This window comes from Limulus polyphemus, unplaced genomic scaffold, assembly GCF_000517525.1.
Source record: "Limulus polyphemus unplaced genomic scaffold, Limulus_polyphemus-2.1.2 Scaffold1120, whole genome shotgun sequence".
Taxonomy (NCBI): Eukaryota; Metazoa; Arthropoda; class Merostomata; order Xiphosura; family Limulidae; genus Limulus; species Limulus polyphemus.
Genome location: NW_013666730.1, coordinates 108,057 through 130,817, shown reverse-complemented (window position 1 = coordinate 130,817; position 22,761 = coordinate 108,057). Strand labels below are relative to the sequence as shown.

The 22,761-nt window shown below is 34.2% G+C and overlaps 1 protein-coding gene across 5 annotated transcripts in view; it reads right to left on the bottom strand.

The window, feature by feature from the left end:
- Positions 1-22,761, bottom strand: part of LOC106462219 (harmonin-like) — an 88,542-nt gene that overhangs the window by 23,285 nt on the left and 42,496 nt on the right. For 4 of the 5 annotated variants that reach the window (XM_022389408.1, XM_022389410.1, XM_022389409.1 and 1 more), the window contains 5 exons: positions 17,008-17,132; positions 15,666-15,739; positions 3,845-3,953; positions 1,850-1,874; positions 811-1,398 (listed from right to left, as the gene is read on the bottom strand). In XM_022389408.1, the coding sequence (XP_022245116.1) occupies positions 811-1,398; positions 1,850-1,874; positions 3,845-3,953; positions 15,666-15,739; positions 17,008-17,132 (921 nt within the window). The remainder of the gene's footprint in view (positions 1-810; positions 1,399-1,849; positions 1,875-3,844; positions 3,954-15,665; positions 15,740-17,007; positions 17,133-22,761) is intronic. The other variant, XM_022389412.1, reaches the window with a different exon arrangement.

The following is a 22,761-nucleotide window of genomic DNA, read 5'->3' as shown; positions in this document are numbered from 1 at the left end:
TAGTCGAACGTTAAGTAAATTACCGTACCGACTTACTTCGTTACTAATTTAGGTAAAGGTAAAGTTTAATTAACCTACTAAATTAACTAACTCTCAAAATAAAAAAAAAAGTGTGAAAAATAAGCATAGGAATGCTTTAGGAATTAGGTCAGGTATCGCAGAGCACAGTAATCCTAATGGAGTCGTTACTGATTTTTTTTTAAAAAAAGGCATAAACTTAACTACAATGGCAAGATAGTTTCTGTGACACTTATACTGACATATGCATAGTAAGACAAAACTAGGTTCATGCTATAGTGGAGATTAACTCCAGGCATTTTATGACAATTCTATTCATTAGAGAACGTGTGCTGTTTGGCAAGAATTAATAAATAAATGTGCACGAAAAGACGAAAAAGAAACTGTAATACATTTTGAAAACAATAGGAAACACGTAAGATTATCGTGAAGCAGTAAGGTTCAGTTTGACCTCAATATCTTATTATATATCTGTATAAGCCATCGAGTAGTGGATTTGAAATCCTGTGATCAAAATAATCAGTTTAGTTATTTATTATTTTCTTGAACCTTTTTCCTAAGTTAAACCACATTTTAAGTTACGACTTGCACTCATAAGTAAAACAATTATTTTGTGATAAAATATTGAGTTTGAAAACAAGCAGTTTCCTATCTATGAATGTGTTAATTTTATACAAATTATTATATCTCGTATAGAAGGTATCTATTCTATAGCAATGAAGGAAAAAACAAAAAAAAGATATTGTATTCTCTGTTCTAGAATAGAAAGTATAAAGATTAAGTAAACCTTGCCTGCTTTCTTTATCAGACTTAACAACAAAAGTTACTGTTACTGAACTCGGAGCTTCTGTTTTATTTCCTATTTGCTCAGCTTGTTCGGCGTTTTGAAGTTTCGATCCTCGAAGCTGTTCATTCTCGTTATCTTGGTTTACTTTCTCTAGTTTGCTAACTTCATTTATTCCAATACAATCATTTCTTTTTGATTGAACAATGGATGATGAATTACTGTCCAGGTAGGCTTCACTGCCAATCGAAAGTCTCCAAGCCTCCTGATCATTTGGAGCAGACTGCGTTCGTCTTAATCTCTCTTGTTTCGCAGCTTGGGGATTCTCCTGATCTTCATCAGTCTCTTGCTCTGATAGCTCCAGAATCTCAAAGAGAGAAGTCGCCATGAAATGGTCTTGCACGGTCTGTTTCCCCGGTAAAGAACTGCAACGCTTGTGAAGCAGTTGGTGTAGGTGGTTTGTAGAAAGGTGGTCATTGAATCTGCCTTTCTCTTGAAGAGGAGTAGAACAGATTCCTTGGAGTTTTGATGGAAGAGAAAACCGTCGGATTGAAGCGTGAAGAGGTTCCATGTTGGTTAGTGGGGTATGAGATGATCTGATCGGGTCACGGGTTAAATAGAAAATGATAGGTAACATGCAAGAAGAGAATCATAATATTTAATAGATCATGCACCTGAATAAAGGAAAATAAAGTTAAAATTCATGCATTTAATGACAGAATCAACAGAAATAGATTTTATCGCTTAGTCAAGATAAATCAACGAAACAGGTTAGAAATGATGGAGATAAAGACAGGAAACAGGTTACGACACATTCCAAAGTCCCTGTGATAGTGTTATTTTTAAAATTTCCTTAAACACTAAAAGAGGAAAACAAAGTATTTACTTTCAATAAAATCATTAACGGCATACCTTGTTATTATGGCGAAAAAACTAGTTTAAAATTCATGTTAATTAGGCTTTTACAACATTAGGTAAAATGGAAACATTACCTTAAAAATGTAACCAGTATGAGATATAATTAAAAAACGTATAATATTTACTTACTTTTTTACTGGGATCATTCCCACACCTACATAAATAAGAACGTATTGTTTAGAATCAGTAAAAAACGTGTACAATACACGTAGATATTATCTGTATTAAAAACATTGTTATAGGCCTACTTCTACGTCTAAAGTGTTCCTTAATACACACACTTTTTGAAACATTTTGTTTCGAACGAATTTACTTATTTTTTAAATGTTAGTTATTTTCATGAGAATTTTTTATACATATAATCAAACATAGAATTATAGCTTATGACATCGCAATAAAAACAAACTCTTACTCGCATCCTGATTCTTTGTTTGTTTGTTTAGTTTGCGCTCGAAGCTGCACAATGATCTATCTGCGCTTTGCACACTGCAGATATCGAACCCCCGAATCTTAGCGTTATAAACTCTCAAAATTACCGCTGAGTCACGGCTGTGTGTGAGTGAGAGAGAAGGAAAACGCAAAAGAAATTACACAAAAAATTCACTTCCGTTACAGCTACAAAATAAGTGATTTTTAAAATGTACATTGTGTTACAGCAACATAATGAGTGATGTTCACTTCCTTAGAATGTATTCAAAACAATACTTCACCCAACAATAAATACTCACAGGTGTATTAAATCATGCTTCACCCAACAATAAATACTCACAGGTGTATTAGACCATGATTTGCCCAACAATAAATAATCACAGATGTATTAGATCATGCTTCGCTCAACAATAAATACTCACAGGTGTATTAGATCATGATTTGCCCAACAATAAATAATCACAGATGTATTAGATCATGCTTCGCTCAACAATAAATACTCACAGGTGTATTAAATCATGTTTTACCCAACAATAAATACTCACAGGTGTATTAAATCATGATTCACCCAACAATACATATTCACAGGTGTATTAGATCATGCTTCACCCAACAATAAATACTCACATGTGTATTAGATCATGTTTCACCCAACAATAAATACTCACAGGTGTATTAGATCATGCTTCACCCAACAATAAATACTCACAGGTGTATTAGATCATGATTCATCCAACAATAAATACTCACATGTGTATTAGATCATGTTTCACCCAACAATAAATACTCACAGGTGTATTAGATCATGCTTCACCCAACAATAAATACTCACAGGTGTATTAAATCATGATTCATCCAACAATAAATACTCGCAGGTGTATTAGATCATGCTTCACCCAACAATAAATACTCACAGGTGTATTAAATCATGATTCACCCAACAATAAATACTCACAGGTATATTAGATCATGATTCATCCAACAATAAACACTCACAGGTGTATGAGATCATGATTCACCCAACAATAAATATTCACAGGTGTATGAGATCATGATTCACCCGACAATAAATACTTGAAGATCACTAATAAATTCTAGACAAATTCAAGTTGAATAAAAGAAGCAAAAAAGTCAACTATTGTTTAGAAAACAAAGTTAATTGGCAGTGTCAAAACTTAATGGAAATGAAACACATTTTGAGTGTAATATTCACGCCAGAAAAGTCATGGCTAATAATAAGGACTGTTTGTATTGATTTTACGCAATCAATAACATGAATAAATTCAAGCAAATTGCAAATAATCATAATTTTTCTAAAAACAAATATATATATATATAAATCCCAAATAAAGAAATAATATATCCAGACTACTTTTTGAAGATATTTATTTATTCATTAGAAACTCAGTTTCTAGCATCCATGGATAGGTAGAAGGACTTATGTTAAAATTAGATTTTTTGGAAATGACGAATTCATCTATTTTATTACACCTTACGTTTATAAAATGTCACATCAACGCAGAAACTTTTTATGTAGAAATATTTAATAACTTTTGAAGCGAAAACACTTGGAGAAAATTGAATAACTTCCAATAATATCGCTTAAATAAGTCAAGAAACTAGTAATAAGGATATGTTTAAATTCTTGGATTGGACAAGTTTCTAACACTATCAAGAAAAGTAACTGAGACTTACTTTTAACTCGAAGAAGTAGAGTCTTCTGTGATCGCAACAAGGCATAGACCTCCTCATGTACAGCTTGATCAATGGTGTAGCCATTGACGCGTACCAGCTGATCTCCTATCTATATAACACAAGTAAATCGTTAGGGTTAGGAAAATAACAGCATATAAAAAGTGAATTACATTTCCTAAGAACTATTTGCATATGTTAATGCATTGGTTTGCCACGAGCGACATATCTAGTACCCTTTTATTTAGTTAACGTCTACTTTCTGACCTTTCAACACCAGGAGTAAACTTATGGCTGGATGAATTAATGTGAAAATTCCTTGCAAAGAAATAATGTTCATAAAGCAAGAATGTTAAACCATATAAAACCGAAAAAACAGCATTTGAAATAAGTAAATATTCACTGCTCTTAAGAAAAACCCAAAACTCCATAAAATAAAGATTATGGTTACAAAGAACAATCTTCCAACCAAAACTTTCCAGATCTCATAACCGCAACATTCAAGGTTCGATACCCTCACTGGGCATAGCTCAGATAGCCCATTGTATAGCTTTACGCTTAAAACAAATATAAATATTACACATACAGCTGTCGCTTCCATATTCCATTTTTGTATTATCGAGTGATGACAGCTATAAACCATAATGTATGCAAGAAATGGATGCATTTAATATTCAATAAATGAATTCATAAAAGCGCTTTCCTCATCTATTCATGGTTATAAGTTTCAACTAGTGAGCGTCAATGCTTTCCGAGTAACTTTTTAAACTTACCCTTTTATCTGCTTTCTATCACAATATGGATCTTTTTCGGAAGCCTTTCTGATTTAGTAGAAATATAAGATTGGAAGAATACTTTAGGGTTTTTCATCATCATATACTGATACAATCATCATAAGATTTAATCGAGAAATCTGCTGGACTTTAATTTTACGACTAAAGAAAACTCATTTATCATTCAATAATTGGACATATCTATGTTATAACTACTATCAAAATGGGAGTGCAAGTCAACAGTTTCCCATTATAATCATTTTAATCCGTTAAAGTAGCATAATATATGAAAGGCACTTTGGATTATTACTACTGCAGTTAATAAGTACGTCTGGTTCAGTATATTATAAGCTACAGGGTTCTGTAATCAGAAGAAAAAAAATGCACATTTACGCTGTAAATCAGTGTCAGGTGAACATAGGTTTTCATTTAAATCTAAATACTAAAATAAATGTTAATTGCACAATGCTAACCGACTAAATTATCCGTCTTTCTAGCTTCAACATAACGAAATAATACAAGCTTATCGTGTGATCCGATAGAGTTATTCGCAATTTTTTGTGAATTATTTTAAGATTGGTTTTTGAACCCTCGTATTTCTTTGGAATAAAGAGAGCAATATTCCTTGTACTTTCGTTTTGTCTACTGTACATTCCTATTTACATCACAAGAAGATGTAATCTTCTTTTCGTTGAGAGAAGGAGAGTCTCCCTGGTGGTGGTGGTGAGGGGGTGATATCATCTAGATGCAGGGTTTCGGAAACCCCATTCACACATCACTCTTCTGGCTTCCCTCGTCCTCTGTTTCTCCCTCTCGCTGATGGTCGAATGGGAGCCATACTGTGGCCAAAAAAAACGAAAATTTTGTGAAAGGAATTTAGTTTTTAAAGGAAAGAAACGTTCTTAAACTGGGGTGTTCAGAGATATTAATATCCCCCTTCGCCCCGTTCGCGATAATTTATTTGATACATTCGTGAATTATTTAATTTTAGTTAGAGAGGTTGGTCATATGTTGTCTTCTGGCGATTTTAAAGTATTCAGGTTGGAGAGATGAGAGAGGCATATCCAGAGTGTTCCAAGGCAGAGAGAATACCAAGGCCGATTTTGTTCGTGCACGTTTCCGACGTCTTGGTGTTTTGTTTACTGCTCTGCACATGCAGCTCGTATCACATGCATTGATGTTTATGTCCCCTTCCTTTATCCATGGTCCATCTATAGCTTTGATAACAAAAGGTTTAGGATAAATATTGCGCTCATGAGTTCACGCTTAGTGCCTATCGATACAACTGGATATCTCAAGTCGTGAGCCAACCAGTAACCAACACTGTTTGTTTTCTGGCATGATATTTCTATCCCACGATTCATCTTTCCAATCTCCGTGAAGACGCCGCCGAGGTGCTTTAATTCTTTGTTCTGTTTAAAGCTGTTATTGCTGACTTGGATGTTTAGGAGATAGGCTGACAATAATCGTTTCAGTTTTGTTGGTCTTTTGTATTGGTCCTAATTTCATATTTCTCACGGGATTTTATCTAGTCTGGTTATGTGTCCTGGAGTCTGTTTCTGTGTCCTGGAGTCTGTTCATGTGTCCTGGAGTCTGTTTATGTGTCCTGGGGTCTGTTTCTGTAATTGGGAAAATATTCTGATCATCTGTGAAGAAAAGTTCATTGATTTCCTCTGGATTGGAACAAACTTGTTTGGTTATTCTCTCCATATAGATAATGAACAGTGGTAAGAACAGCACATACCCTAACATCACTCCTGGTGTTACTTGCAACAACCTTTATTTCAGTCCTGATGTTACTTGTAATAACCCTTATTTCAGTTCTGATGTTACTTGTAACAATCCTTATCTCACTCCTGATGCTACTTGTAACGACCCTAACCTCACTCCTGGTGTTACTTGCAACAACCTTTATTTCAGTCCTGATGTTACTTGTAATAACCCTTATCTCAGTCCTGATGTTACTTGTAACAACCCTTATCTCAGTCCTGATATTACTTGTAACGACCCTTATCTCACTCCTGATGCTACTTGTAACGACCCTTATCTCACTCCTGGTGTTACTTGTAACGACTCTGTAAGTCCGATTTTTGTTCTAACTGTCTTTGTAAACGACTCAGTATTGTCGACCAGCTGTCCCTTCATATCGTAATCCTCCTGCACTAGTCATAGATTTTTCAGTCCACCCGACCGGAAGCGTTTCTTTCTTCTTTATAGATAAATACCATAGTTGAACTCAGTAGTTTTGTCACACAGCTGTCGTACTGTAAGAATGGCATTTAGACATCCAATTCCTTTCCTAAGTCCAAACTGAGCATCTGTGAGCTACTCTTCAGCAACATATAGTCGTGTCCGACGTATGGAGGACAACAGGAAAGTTTCAGAGGGATCGTACGTAGCTCATAAACAAAAATACACAATACTGTTAAAGGTCTCAGTGTATATATAGATTCACTTGGTGGAGGGAAAGGGGGACACAGTGAGAATTGGAACGTTCTGGGGTGGCCTTGTGTTGAAAAACGTTAGGAACCAACGAATTAGTGAATATTCATAAAATGCTGTTATTACAGCAACGTTCATAAATATCCGGGCGTATAACGTTTGAGACAAAACCAACACTTTTATATTACGAGACCAGAGTATTTCTCTAACTACGTAAAGTTCCCACAGTTCATCTAATAGTATTAAATCTGTTCCGATTAATTAAATAGTACAATTGAGTCAAATCAAATTATATTAAAACTGCGAAAATATAATGTGCGCGTGTTTTTTAGCTGTTATTTCTATGTTTAAGTAAAAAGTACTCGTGCAAGATTAAACATATGGTTGACTATCTTGCTGTGACGTAGCTTCACCTGTCAAACAGAGTTGTTAGACTCAAGGTTTCTCGAGATAATACTCAATGAGCATAGGCGCCTAACTGGGAGCAGAAGCGGTATGCGACCTCACTTTCAATAATATTATACTGAAAATGTTTCTCGCCTCGTTCGCTCGCCAGTTCTTCTTTACCCCCCCCCCACCACACACACACACTTTTAACAAAGTTAGGCGTACGTGTGAGTGTGAACCTTGACATTTAAAACAGCCTTCATCATCAACAGCTGCTCGTTCCCCTAGCGTCAGCCCAAGCGCTAAACTCAGGTTAAACATTTCTTCTGTTCCACCATTAGTCAGTTGATTTTACAATGAATGCTCATCCGTTCAGAAATAAATCGTGGAACAGTTGAAAACATTTACTTTTAGAATTTTTTTTTTCTAATGGTTTTGTCTTATCGATAATACTATATTTAGTCTATCGAGAATAACTTTTTCTAGTCAATTACTTTTTGATATTTATCTTGAAGATACCAAGACGAACTGTCCTAATGATATCCTGTATTTTTCGTCAGACACGTTGTTCGAGTCCATTGCTTTGAGATATTGACTTTGAAGATACGATGATGAACTGTCTTAATGGTATACTCTCTTCTTCTTCAGAGATGACTTATGTGTTCCGTGACGTCACTCTGTCCTTCTTTCTTGAGAAAGCAAATTTTCTAAATGTTTGAGAACTTTAAAAATCCTCACATTAAATATACGCCATCACTTTTTTTAAGCACGGAAGACTAAAAACCACAAATTCCATATTTCACATCAAGAAGTTTAGCTTACCTTATAGTGTGAAATAAATTACGTAATAAAATACTTTTCTTTTGTCCCTGAAGTACCTTGCAAGGCAACTTATACATTTATTTTCTTCTAGTGTGAAATAAATTACGTAATAATATACTTTTCTTTTCTCTCTGAAATACCTTGCAAGGCAACTTACACATTTCTTTCTTTCTTTCTTTCTAGTGTGGAATAAGTTACGTAATATTATACTTCTCTTTTCTCCCTCAAGTACCTTACAAGGCAACTTACACATTTCTTTCCTTCTAGTTTGAAATAAATTACGTAATATTATACTTTTCTTTTCTCCCTGAAGTACCTTAGAAGGCAACTTACACATTTCTTTCAAATAAGGAGAACAATACATCTTACATCAACAAAGTCGAGAACAACACATCTTACATCAACCAGTCTCTATTTTTAATCCAGACGTTTCTATAAACTTTACTTGTCTACCTGAACGTTTCTCCTAACGTGATGAGCGTGGCCATAATGTCTGAAATTTTCTCAACATTTAAAAAATTATTTGAGCTGTATAAAAAGCCAGTTAGATTAGAGTTTGATATTGAGTCTGTTTCACCGAGTCTTTGAGTTAATGCACGATATGGTCAGTCCCAGTATAATGATTTGAATATTGTGTTGCGTTTTACATTTTGTAATTACAAGACACTTTACTTTCCTACCTACGATATTTTTACTGCCATAATAACAACATTTTATTTGTTTGTTTATTTTAGAGCAAAGCCACATTGGGCTATCTGCTGTGTCCACCGCGGGGAATCAAACCCCGGATTTAAGCGTTATAAGTCCTTAAACTTCCCGCCGTTCCACCGGAAAACTTTTTGTTTTGACAACACAGTTGCCCAAAACACAAAAATAATCCATTTGCTTATTTGCCTCTTTTATTCGGGCATAATTAAACAGGGGCTACTTGTACCAGCTTTCTCTAATGCTGACCTGATAGATTAAACGGAAAGCAGCTAATCATCAGCACCTGCCGCCAACTCTTGGGCTAGGTGGATAGTTGGATTTGACTATCACTCTAATATCGCACCCACAATCCCAAATATGAAGCGCGATTTTGCAACAATGGAACGCGAACCATGTACCTTCGCGTTCCCAGACTAACATGCTACGCTCGGCACGCGAACTAGTGGACAGATATTGACATGTAAACTGCACCATTCGTCTGCTATAATTTACTCGTATCCAAGGTATTAGAAAGGTTATCCCTTTTTTTTTGTGTGAACAGCACCAAACTTTCATTAAAACGTGAGAGACCGTGAATTGCACGTGTTGTCAGTACAAGTGTAAAGCTTTTTAAAATTTGTTTAAACAACACACAAACCTGGTGGATCTTTGTGTAATTTAAAATTCTAGATGATTTAGTGTGTATATCGACTTTCAAACGATGTTTGTCGGAATCTTTTTTTAGGACCGCTTCTCCTACAACGTGGTAACAATGCAGGTCCGCTACTATGTAGCAGTGTAATGACTACAATTGAGTAACTAAGGTGAGCAATCCTTCCTTCCCCATTTCGCATACAGTCCGGTCTTGGGGCAATATTACTTCTACTTTTTATCTACCTACTATTGATCATTTCAAGGAATGTCTGTATGGACATCACTTCCAGGTAACTGATGTTCGTATAGCAGCTGTACACAGTTATAATCATACATCACATTTGCATTTTCTCGAACTGGTATGACGAAGATCACAAGTCGATGAAATAAAACAAAGCATAATTCTTAGTGAAGACCACGTTGAGAAGTAATGCCTGATAGCCTACATCCTCAGCACCTTTGGTTACGTTAATTTGTAGCAATCTGTAAATAGCTTACATACAGCAAGTAAAGTCTCGCTCATTCTGAACACCGTTCTTATGAAAGATTCACACCATCATCAGATTAAAACTGTCCTTCCAGCGACTCTTGTTATAAGATGACAGTCATAGATGCATAGTGAATTTAACGTATTATTATTAGCAATGATTCATAACCATTCATTACTGAATAAGAAGTATGTTAGTGCTCTGATAAAAATCTTACGCTTTCTAATATCAAATCTTTAGTTTTCTAATATCAAATCTTTAGCTTTCTAATATCAAATCTTTAGTTTTCTAATATCAAATCTTAAGTTTTCTAATATCAAGTCTTAGTTTTCTAATATCAAATCTTAAGCTTTCTAATATCAAATCTTTAGTTTTCTAATATCAAATCTTATGCTTTCTAATATCAAATCTTAAGTTTTCTAATATCAAATCTTAAGTTTTCTAATATCAAATCTTAAGCTTTCTAATATCAAATCTTAATTTTCTAATATCAAATCTTAAGTTTTCTAATATCAAATCTTAAGTTTTCTTATATCAAATCTTAAGTTTTTAATATCAAATCTTAAGTTTTTTTATATCAAATCTTCATTTTCTAATATCAAATCTTTGGTTTTCTAATATTAATATTTAGCTTTCTAAATAGCATAATATCAAACGAACTTATTTTCTCTCCTGTCTGGGTTTGGCTATAATCGAATCGATGTTACTCTCATATTTTTTAGTTTGTTTGTTGTTAGGCGTAAATCTACACAATAGATGATCTATGCTGTATCCACACCAGATACCGAAACTGGAAGTTTAGCGTTACAAGCCAGCACAATTACAGCTGAGCCATCGAGGAGAAAGAGGGGCACTTTCATATTTGTTTCTAAAAAGTTTGAAGATTAATCCGTTCTTATCTACAAACACATAAATAAATAATACAGCAAGAACAGATGTTTAGAATGATCAATATGAAAAATCATCGAATAACATCTAAAAGTAGCAACGGTTTATCGAATAACGATCTAACGACGTTTAAACCAGACATTTTGTTTATTTTAGAAACGTCGTTCTAACAGGTACAATTTCAAGGTAATTACTTCCAAAACATTTTCATGTTTCAGTCCTTAAAAAAAAAAATATATATATATACCACCTAGCTACTTTTATTTTTATTTTCTTGTAAATTTTCTAATTATGAAAACGGGTTTGTTCCCTGCTGGAAGTCAAAACTCCTTTCTTATAGACTCAAAGATTTTCTTACCACGCGGGTCAAACAACGTTCTATGCATCAGCCGGAAATCCTTGTTTTGGTTATGTGCAATTAGACAAATTTCATGCTGCACTGAATTTTCTGCCCACGGTCTCTTGCATGTGTGAGTTGGTTTTCTTAACCTTGGATCCACTGTCCATGCTGCTGCCCTTTACCCACACAAAACATTTATTTGATAGCAAGCTAAATGTCTGAAACATTGGTTTGTAGAAAATATTCTTAGTTATTTAGCGCAGTAGTTCACTAACCCTCGTAATCCGAACCGAAATAACTATTAAAATAATTGTCATAGTGAAAGAGGACAACATTATCACGATTTTCTATTTGGAAATACATAATAAAGTCCACTACAAAGTTTGAACCAAAACCCACGTAATATGAAATGTTTAACTTATTATGCGCATGTCTCAAGCCGAAAAACAATTTCCAAGTCATTTTTGTCAAGCCTTTATTACGCTAACACAATAAAAAACGTTTAAAGTAGACCTACATTTTCGTACGTTAAATAAATAAGCAATGAGCGCAACAATATCTGTCCTAGATAATTTCAAAGCTGATTTGATTAATGTGCATTTGGAGTACTTAATTATAAAGATTTGCTAATTATTTCGAAATCATTTAAGAACATTGTGGCAAATCTAACCTTTCTTGTAAACGTATTATTTCTGGTTAATTTGGATTTACGAAATAAAATACAGATTTTTATAAAACTTTGACCTTAAAGATTCTAAAAATGAATTTGGTTTTTGCTTGACTATTTTGGTTTAGTTATACAATGCTCAAAGGAGCTTTACAAACTAATACTCAAACTTCAAGAGCATTCTAACAATGTATGATACTATATCGTTCAATGCTTCTAAATTTACAATAGTACGTAATTCAATCTATCAGAAGTATGCTAAACGGTGCGTATTTCAACACTCGAAGATAAGCTAAACAATGAACATTTCAACACCCAGAAGTATGCTAAACGGTGCGTATTTCAGCACCCGAAGACAAGCTAAACAAAGAACCCTCAACACTCAGAAGTATGCTAAACAGTGAGTACTTCAACACTCGTAGATAAGCTAAACAATGAACATCTCAACACCCAGAAGTATGCTAAACAGTGCGTATTTCAGCACCCGAAGACAAGCTAAACAAAAAACCCCTCAACACTCAGAAGTATGCTCAACAGTGAGTACTTCAACACTCGAAGATAAGCTAAATAATGAATATCTCAATAGCCAGAAGACTCAAAAATAAGCTAAACAATGAACATCTCAACACCCAGAAGTATGCTAAACAGTGCGTATTTCAGCACCCGAAGACAAGCTAAACAAGAAACCCCTCAACACTCAGAAGTATGCTCAACAGTGAGTACTTCAACACTCGAAGATAAGCTAAATAATGAATATCTCAATAGCCTGAAGACTCAAAAATAAGCTAAACGATGAACATCTCAACACCCAGAAGTATGCTAAACGGTGGGTGTCAATTATAGTTATTCTATTCATAAACAAGCAAAAATGTAGTAAAATAACACAACATCCATATTTTTAATGAATATTAACAACAATCAGTACAAAATCCAATTATCATACATTCATGTCTCTATAGGATTTTAATAATATCTAAAATAAATAATTAATAACTTCAAAACTTAAAAAAAAACATAAATAGAAAAATAAAAGTTAAAACTTCAAACATCTGAATAGAGATGAATTAAGAATAGTGTATCAAAATAGTTACATTATAATAAGAAAAAAATATGTTTTGGTTCGTTTTAGTTGAATTGGGATATCTGCTGTGTCCACCCCAAGGAATCGAATCTCGAATTTTAGCGTTGTAAGTGTGTACATTTACCACTGTCCCATCAGGGGACATAAATTTGGGATAAATATCACGTATACTGCAGATTTTTCTGCCTGGTGTTCCTCCTAATTCGTCCATTTCGGATTTAAAATGAGAGGCGTATGAAAATTGCATTTCAGATTTAATTGTTGTCTCCAACAACTCAAAAACATCTGCACTTTACGAAATTTTAATCATGAATATTTAGTCCTATTGATTTCTAATGCTTCGCCAGCTTTCGGCACTTAAACCATAACTTTTAAAGTATTATACTGCATATATAAATAGCGTTTTGTCTCTCATCATCCAGTCCAACTGACGAGTTCTGGTACTGTACGAAAAGCCTATTCAGTAGTATTCTGCGAGAAATAAAAGATAGATCTGAAATGCTGTTTTTACACGCCTCTAATTCTGAATCCAAACTAAACAAATTAAGAGGAATATGGAAAAAGCACCTGTAGATTCCATGATTTTTATCCAAATTTTAAGCCTATTTATTTCTAATACTTCGCCAGCTTTCATCATTTAAACCGTAATAATAAAAAAAGCATGATTAAGTAAATTTATCATTATATGTGCCTCAATAAAAATTATCTTAAGTTTATAAAAAGGCAGTAAATATTTCTCTGTTATATACTATGTCAGTGACTCCTTGGACGACAAAACTGGCGAGTGTAGGGTGGAGGCAACTAAATTAGACTTCATGAATATAAGTGGGAAGGTCGTGGATATGTGTGTGTGTGTGGATTGGTAAAGTATGAAAGACTAGTGGAAACAAAGACTGAGTATTAAAGGAAAAGAAAGATAATAAACTAGGTCATAAAGTTGTTATGTTGCCATTCACTCAGAAGAAGTATCTCAGAAGCCCTGACGTTGTCGCGGTTCACGATACAAAGAATTTTCGATGCATGCTATATGCGTCTTTAAAGCGACATACTACTGGATACTAACTCATATCTAATGAAATTACAGGAAAATAACTGGTAATGAAAATCTTATGTTTTAGCAAACGTTTCCTGTATATGTTGGTATTTCAGTGCTTTGAAATTGGTTAGTTGTGAAGATTTTGTTTTATCCAAAAAATTAAAACTAAAACAATTCCTCATTCAGTATTCTAAACTTGGTTAAGTATGGTGTTTTTTTTCTATATCACCAATAGTAACAATTCTTTATTTATTGTTTGAGTCTGCTCGACTGTGATGGTGCTGGGGGTTGACGAACAGTTCTTAACACTTTGAACATAAGGTTTGATGTCTAACAAACAACCCTTAGCTGGATTTGAATAACAATAATAATCGAATATATAAGTAAACTCTTGAACAACGAATAGAATAATGAAGCACAATAAAAATGAATTTTATAATTGTTCCTCTTAATGTAATGAAGAACAAGAAGTTAAAAAGGATTAATAACTGTATATCGATAAACACTAGAGAAAAGTGCAATGAATTGTATAAGATATTCTGTTTATCATTATAGCCAATTAAGCCTGAGTTCAGCACCGGATCCTAGGTGCCATCTCGGCTTGGGAGAGATATGACTTTGATCTTGACCCTGACCTTCACCACAAATTCTTCTTGATATGAATAACGTGATAGTTAGCGTGCCGGACTTGGAAGCTGAAGTTCCATGGTTCGCGTCCCTTTACCACCACCACCACCCTCCAAAAAAAAAAACATGCGGTTTCACTTTGGGGCTATGGGTGCGTTATTATAAGAGTGACGATCAAATTACGCTATTAAGTCTGGCAAGAGTTGCCCAGGTCTAGAGATTTAAAATCAGGGTCATCTAGGGCAGATATCTCTCGTGTAGCTCTGCGCATAATCTGACAAAACAAACAACGTGGTCACGTGGATCCCACAAACCTAGCCTCTAAATCTAATCATGATGCTTCACGCACATGATTAAAATCAGTTTCTTAGTGACATCTGCAAGTTTTGTAAAATATTTAAAAGTACGCTAATAGCGTGAGATTTATCGTTGGCCAAATAAAAACTTAATGTTTCTAGAATTTACGCGCAAAAATACACAAGGGTTTGTTCGTTTTGTAGTTAAGCACAAAGCTTCACAATGGGCTATCTGTGCTCTACCCACCACGGGTATCGAAAACCGGTTTCTAGTGTTGTAAGTCCGCAGACATACCGCTGTGCCACTGAGGAGAGGGCAATACACAAGGGCTAATCTGGTTATAGCCGTCATAATTCTTAATTGAACAAAAGAGGAAAGGAGCTAGTGAACAGTGTCCACCGCCAACTTTTGGGCTACTCTTGTCTGACCGAATGGGATATTTAAGTGTCATTCTTATAGACCACAACGAAATAATGTCACCAAAGTGCATAGCACATTTTTTGTTTGTTTGTTTGTTTTTCTTGTGGCAACGAGACGCCAGCCACGAATTGTCGGTTTCGCCATCCGGGTACCCTAACCCTGGGCCACGCCCGGCCCCATAAAACTTATGTATTGTAACAGTAATATTTTCTTACCCGTAATCCTTTGCGCTGAGCTTCTGAACCAGCTTGCACTTCTGAGACGAAGATACCGGTTCCATGTTCCAAGCCTGTTAAAATAAACACACAGAAAAAAGTTTCGTTTTTCAGAACCGCGTACTTACAGGTTACGGAAGGAAATCAAATTATATGTGACCACCCCAAGAATCACGTGTTCCTAATCTATAGCAAATAACTCCATTACTTTCGCAGAAAGAAATGTTCACCAACTGAAGAATGTAACCATATTAATAAGTGTTCTTCTCAAATTATTAGATTATATATTTAGAAGAACATATAATGTTTCTTCTATCTTCTTAGGAATTAAGGAGCAGCTAATCGCCTTAATTTTTTGACAAACCATTTCAACTGGCAGTAATACACGTCATAAAAAGGCTTTTTACCAGTTAAAAATAGTTCCTAGACATAAGTGGCTTTCCTCCCTGCAACCATACATTCTAATCATTACCGTTTTATCTCACAAATATTTATCAGTATTCATATTTACCAGGGTATCTAGCATACTAAACTTTAGATTTTAAGTTAACTCCATAGGTGATCTATTCACTTAAATTATGCTTCGTTTTTTAGGGTACCTAGCATACTAAACTTTAGATTTTAAGTTAACTCCATAGGTGATCTATTCACTTAAATTATGCTTCGTTTTTTAGGGTACCTAGCATACTAAACTTTAGATTTTAAGTTAACTCCATAGGTGATCTATTCAATTAAATTATGCTTCGTTTTATTAGGGTGCCTAACGTACTAAACTTTAGATTTTAAGTTAAATCCATAGGTGATCTATTCAATTAAATTATGCTTCTTTTTTTAGGGTACCTAACGTACTAAACTTTAGATTTTGAGTTAACTCTATAGGTGATCTATTCAATTCAATTATGCTGCGTTTTTTAGGGTACCTAGCATACTAAACTTTAGATTTTAAGTTAATTCCATAGGTGATCTATTTACTTAAATTATGGGGTTTTTTCTTGCTTTTTCCAGTTTAGTATGTTTCGTTTTTGTCTAAAAATAAATAATGTTAGAACACACTTTGAAAGCTATCTTGTGTTGATTTTTTTTCTGTTATTAATATATATGAATTGAACCACTACTTTTAACAGAAAAGCTAGGCCACTGTACTATAAATTATGAGATAGTAATAATTATTTGTATATTTACGAACCTAAAACTGGCAATCCCCTTAAAACTTAACAGTAAACAGCGAACATTTTTATCGCCTCTCTATGAAAGTCTTTTTACCGTAAAACTCATCTTCCTGTATTACAAAATGTGTTAAACAAGTAACTTTTTCCAGTAAAAATATTGATGGTAAACTCACCACCTCGTATAGAGAATCCAAGTGAAGTATTTCCTCGGCGTCTCAAATGTACCATTCTAATATGGTTGTGGGCATACGGTGTAACCAATTTATACTTCATCTGCTGGTCATCGGAAATGTGATGGCTGGAATTTGGAAAACACATATGTAACACACAGCCATTCTAGATATAAAACTCAACCATCTGAGATGCAAGTTTGAAATTCATATAACGAAAATATATATCTCATTCATTTTGGTTTGCTACACAATCGGCTATTTGTGCTATGCCCGCCATGAGTATCGAAACCCGGTTTTTAGCGCTATGAGTCCGCATACTTACCGCTGAGCCACTGGGGGGATAATCATTTTGGATATGAATGTTGAGTTCATATAACAGAAATATATAACTCAACCCTACTGTATATAAATGTGAAGGTCATAAGCTCGACCATCTTGAATTGAAATGTGAGATACACATAACAAAGATATAAAACTCAACCATCTTGGATATAAATGTGAAGTTCATAAGCTCGACAATCTTGAACATAAACGCAAAGTTCTTATAATAGAGATATAAACTCAACCATTTTACATATAACTGATAAATTTATTTATAAAAAAGACATATCTTAACCAAACGTAAATCATGTGGTCAAAGCTGTATCACCAAAGATGAGCGTCCTTCAGTGTTAGTAAAGCAAAGATATTAACTACATGATATTAACCACTGCAATTGTGAAATATATATATAAATGTTGACCATGACAAACAGATATAACTTTCGCTTGGGTTTCTTCAAACTTCATAATTTAAACCCTGTACGATAACTAAAACCAGTGGTAATATCCAACTGGTGGAATTCATTCGGACTGACTAACCACACGTCATGTGAGCTACAAATAATGGAGAAATCCTTTCAGATTGACTAACTATGTTATGTGATGTACAACTGGTAGTGAAATTTCTTAAGGCTGACTAACCACACGTCATGTGAGCTACAAATAGTGGAGAAATCCTTTCAGATTGACTAACTATGTTATGTGATGTACAACTGGTAGTGAAATTTCTTCAGGCTGACAATCCACTTGATGTGAAGTACAACTAGTGATGAAATTACTTAAAACTGGCTAACCACGTGATGTGACCTACAGCTGATAGTGAAATTTCTTCAGGCTGACTATCCACTCGATGGGAAGTACAACTAGTGATGAAATTACTTAAAACTGGCTAACCACGTGATGTGACCTACAGCTGATAGTGAAATTTCTTCAAGCTGACTATCCACTTGATGTGAAGTACAACTAGTGATGAAATTCCTTAAAACTGGCTAACCACGTGATGCGAGCTACATCTGATAGTGAAATTTCTTCAGGCTGACTATCCACTCGATGGGAAGTACAACTAGTGATGAAAATATTTAAGACTGTCTGACTACGAAAAATCAATATCTGCAGACTATCTAACCGTTTAATGAAATCTATAGTTGACGGTGGATTTATTCAATTTCATTAACCATGAGGATACAGACGCGAGTGGTTGTAAAATTCTTTCAGGATGATTAATACTGTAGAGAAATCTGCGATTCACAATCGCTGAGATTTTTCAGATTTACTAATCACGTGATAAAATTTACAATTGCTGGTGGATTTATTCAAACTGATTAAGCATGTGGTAAAGTCTACTCCTGGTGGCGAATTAATTAAAATGTTTGTTTGAAGTTAAGCACAAAGCAACACAATGGGCTATTTTTGCTCTACCCACCACAGGTATCGAAACCCTGATTCTAGCGTTGTAAATCTGCAGACACTGGATGGGGGGCTTACTTAAAATGGCTACCCATATAGTGAGTGATATAACTGGGTATGAAATTATTAAATTAAATTATTAAACAAAGTGTGACATCTGCAACTGGATAACTATGGTTTATAGCTGCCTTTACATCCTAGCTTTTAGGATATACCAATACAAATACAGATTATGTGAAAACCTGCTAGCACTATGGCACAGGAGCAGCCGAAATGTTTGGATTTGATAAAACATCCTGACTTATAACAATTCAAAACACACGCTACTCTTTACGTATCCAATTAATGAAAAACTAATAACTTCAAAATTGAAAAATACGAAATTTTCATCTCTATTTTTGCATAGGTAACATGTAGACACAAACAGCCATTTTTACTTCAAAAACAAAGTTTCTTAATTTTAGATACATATAAAAGTTCTATATATATCTACATTTTCGCGTACGTTAAAATTTGTTTTTCTTTACTTATTGTTACAATTGGATCGCCAATGGCGCTCGACTCGCAACCTGAGGATCGCGGGTTCGAATCCCCGTTCCATCAAATATGCTCGCCCTTTCAGCCATGGGGGCGTTACAATGTGACGGTCAATCCCACTATTCGTTAGTAAAAGAGTAGCCCAAGAGTTGGTGGTGGATGGTGATGACTAGCTGCCTTCCATCTAGTCTTTCACTGCTAAATTAGGGACGGCTAGAGCAGATAGCCCTCGTGTATCTTTGCGTGAAATTCAAAACAAACAGACATCAGTTAAATACTTCCAAATCAGGTGCTTCCCCAGCGAGTCAACAGTAAGTTTACGGACGTTTACGCTAAAATTCTGGGTTAGACTTTTCGCAATGGTCAGAGCGCACACAACTCAGTGTGTAGCTTTGCGCTAAAAAAACATCTACAAATCAGGTTTGACATTTTTATGAACATATTTCTTCCTTTAGCCGAATATTAAGCTTATAAAATGTCCTTCTTCATTTGTGCTACATTCCCCGGTAGGACAGAGGTAAGTCTACGGATTTACAAAACTAAAATCTGGGGTTCAATCCCCCGTGGTGCACACAGACGATAGCTCAATGTGGCTTTGCTCCAAAACAAATCTTTGTGCTACACGTTTCATTGGGTAAATAAATTTGTCTTTACAGCCCCACACCCCGAGCAAACAAAAACACTTCTAAACTTATCGGCTTGAAACATTCTATTACATCAAATATATCATCATTTGTTTTTCATCTATATTACACAGCTGTAACATTTTCTAAGTATAATTTACATAACATAGTGTAATCTGTTATTTGCGTAAATTTTGTTTTCGTATTCGGATTAATATTATTCAAAGAGAGGTTTAAATACATAATTTATTTTTATTCTCCCCCTTTGAAGTTCGTTTGAAAAACTGTTAATCTGTGTTTGTCATGTATTATTTATGACTTTGGGAGGTCATAAAATGCGCAATTAACAACCATAAAGCCGAAAGTTTCATAAATATATAGAGTTGGAAATCAAAATACAGTTTGCACTTGGTTACATGCTGAAACTACATGTAAGCACCAGAAATGTTCCTCGCTGGACAAACAGAAAAACTGTCGTTCATCAATTTACACAAATTCGACACATTTTGTACAAGTTACCGTTTTCTAGAAGAGAAAAAATACCTCACTAATTCAAAAACATATTAACTGTTTATGTTTCATTTGTATTTTCAAAATAAATTTAATATAACTGCTGGATAATTCATTCAATGAAATAGTAAGATAAGACATTTGGTAAGTTAGCAGACCTTCCTGCTCAAGCTACATTTTGTATCTTTTTTATTATGTAGCTATGAAAGATGAAAAAAGTGAAACTAAAAGAATTGTCAAAAATCTTACGTATATAAATAGTCTAATATATGTATACGTGTGTGTGAGAGAGTGTATGAAGATCTAAGTACATGGCACCCCTAGGGTGTTTTATTGGATGAATGCCTTCATGCAGTCGCTTTACGGTGTTATAACAAGATGATAAGTGAGTAGATAGCTTGTTGAGAAACTTCCAATGCGAAAACAAAGCGTTTGAAGGACATACCTTCTCGCCAAGACCTGAATTAATTGTTGACTGGTAAGTAAACGGCGTTACAACCTTTTCTTCAAGCTCGAAACACATGGCTGATGGTGCTAGACTGTCTGTACAGAAATTAATGTGTTTACTTAAATTCCTTCTAAAAACCTGATGTTCCTAAGTTCAAGGAGAGATTATGCATTGGAGAGTAAATCTGTACAGCATTAAGTCGTCTATGTAGACATAAAGCTAAGGGTGTATACAATATACGTGTGTTTCGTACGACAGACGAGATCTCTTCATGAAGAATAGTTTTTAATAACATGTTCAACCTGTATATTTATTTATCAATATATCTATCAGATTTTATCTATGTATCTGATCCTATATACATCTATCAAATTTTATCTGTGTATTTAATCCTATCTACTTATACATTTGCTGTTGTTGTTGTTTTTAATTACATGATTCCTTCCCTGTCAAAACCTGATCATAATATCGCGAATAGAATATTTAATTTTTTCCTGACATTTAAAATTCAAAATAAATATAGAAACATCAAATAAATGTTAGGTTCATTGCGTGTTATAAATACTTAATAGTCTGTCTTTCGGTCTACCAAAGCTCGTTATCTCTAAATCACAGTCCTCTCTTGATTTATGATACACAGATAATCCATGAAGTATTTTGAAGATTAACCTTGATATACCACCTAGCTTAGTCAAACACTTAAGTCAGTTGGGATACAATTCGAGAAACTTTGGAGCTCTAAGAAAAATTAAAACACAATTACAATCGAAATACAAACAGGAAAGGCGTCCTTCTCGACTAGTAAAAATATGTTTAAAACGGTAATGTATGTTCTATTGAAACAGTTGCCAAAAATAACCAGAATTGTAATTCTAGTTGTTTCCTCGGAGCGGAGATTATACAGGAAAATATGTTAAGAAAATTGTTAGCTTGTGCTTGAGAGATGGGAGACTTTCACGTTTCTTGAATTTGTGTGCAATTTATACAATGGTAAACACGTGGAGTGTGAACAGTTGTGTGTTCTAATGCTTCAGACATTCAATAATACGTGTTAATAAACTTGTTAACATAATTTCCGGATGTCCTGGCTTAGTTATTTATGTGAATCAAAAGTTTCTCCATTGTACAGACTAATACGTACGTACATACACCAGTTTCTACTGATTAATCTAATTAACTAAGCCTATATGACAACTTCGATGACAGTTTAGACGTGAACTACGCCCACTGTTTGGTTTGTATATAGAACTAGCAAAGTTTGAACCTTACAAGTGACTTAATCGGTGAGAGGAAAGAACCTTATTTATATACTAACCCCATACAATTAAGAAAAATTCTTAGAATTAAGGACTTTATCCGTTTTACTCACACACTGTTATATGTTTATAAATGTAAGTTATCTTGAATTCCATTAGGGATATAAATACTTGAAAACATGTAAAATAAATAAAACTTTTTTTTTGGAGATAACGTGAGAAAATATTTGATAAACTAATTTATGGTTTCAACAAAAGTAATTTACACCGTAATATACCATAATATGAATTGTAGGTAATAAAGTAATATAATTTTTGGTTTAATTTATAATGTTTGAAACGTCGTTTCGATGCTATAGTAACGTAACAAGACTGGCAGTTTCTATATAAATTTATAATAATATCATTAATTATTTGAGGAAAACGTGAGCACCGAGAATTATAAACACACACACACACATACATATATACACCTGGAAAAAAGTTAAACACCCCCGTGTTTTTTTCAAGTGATTCAGATTCGACGTTCTTGTTACTGATTATAAATTACCGTTCAATCTAAACGTGTTTATCAAATGAAATTATGCATTATTGGGCACAAGAAAACAAGATTATCACCGTAAAATAACAATTTTTAATTTACATATCATGAC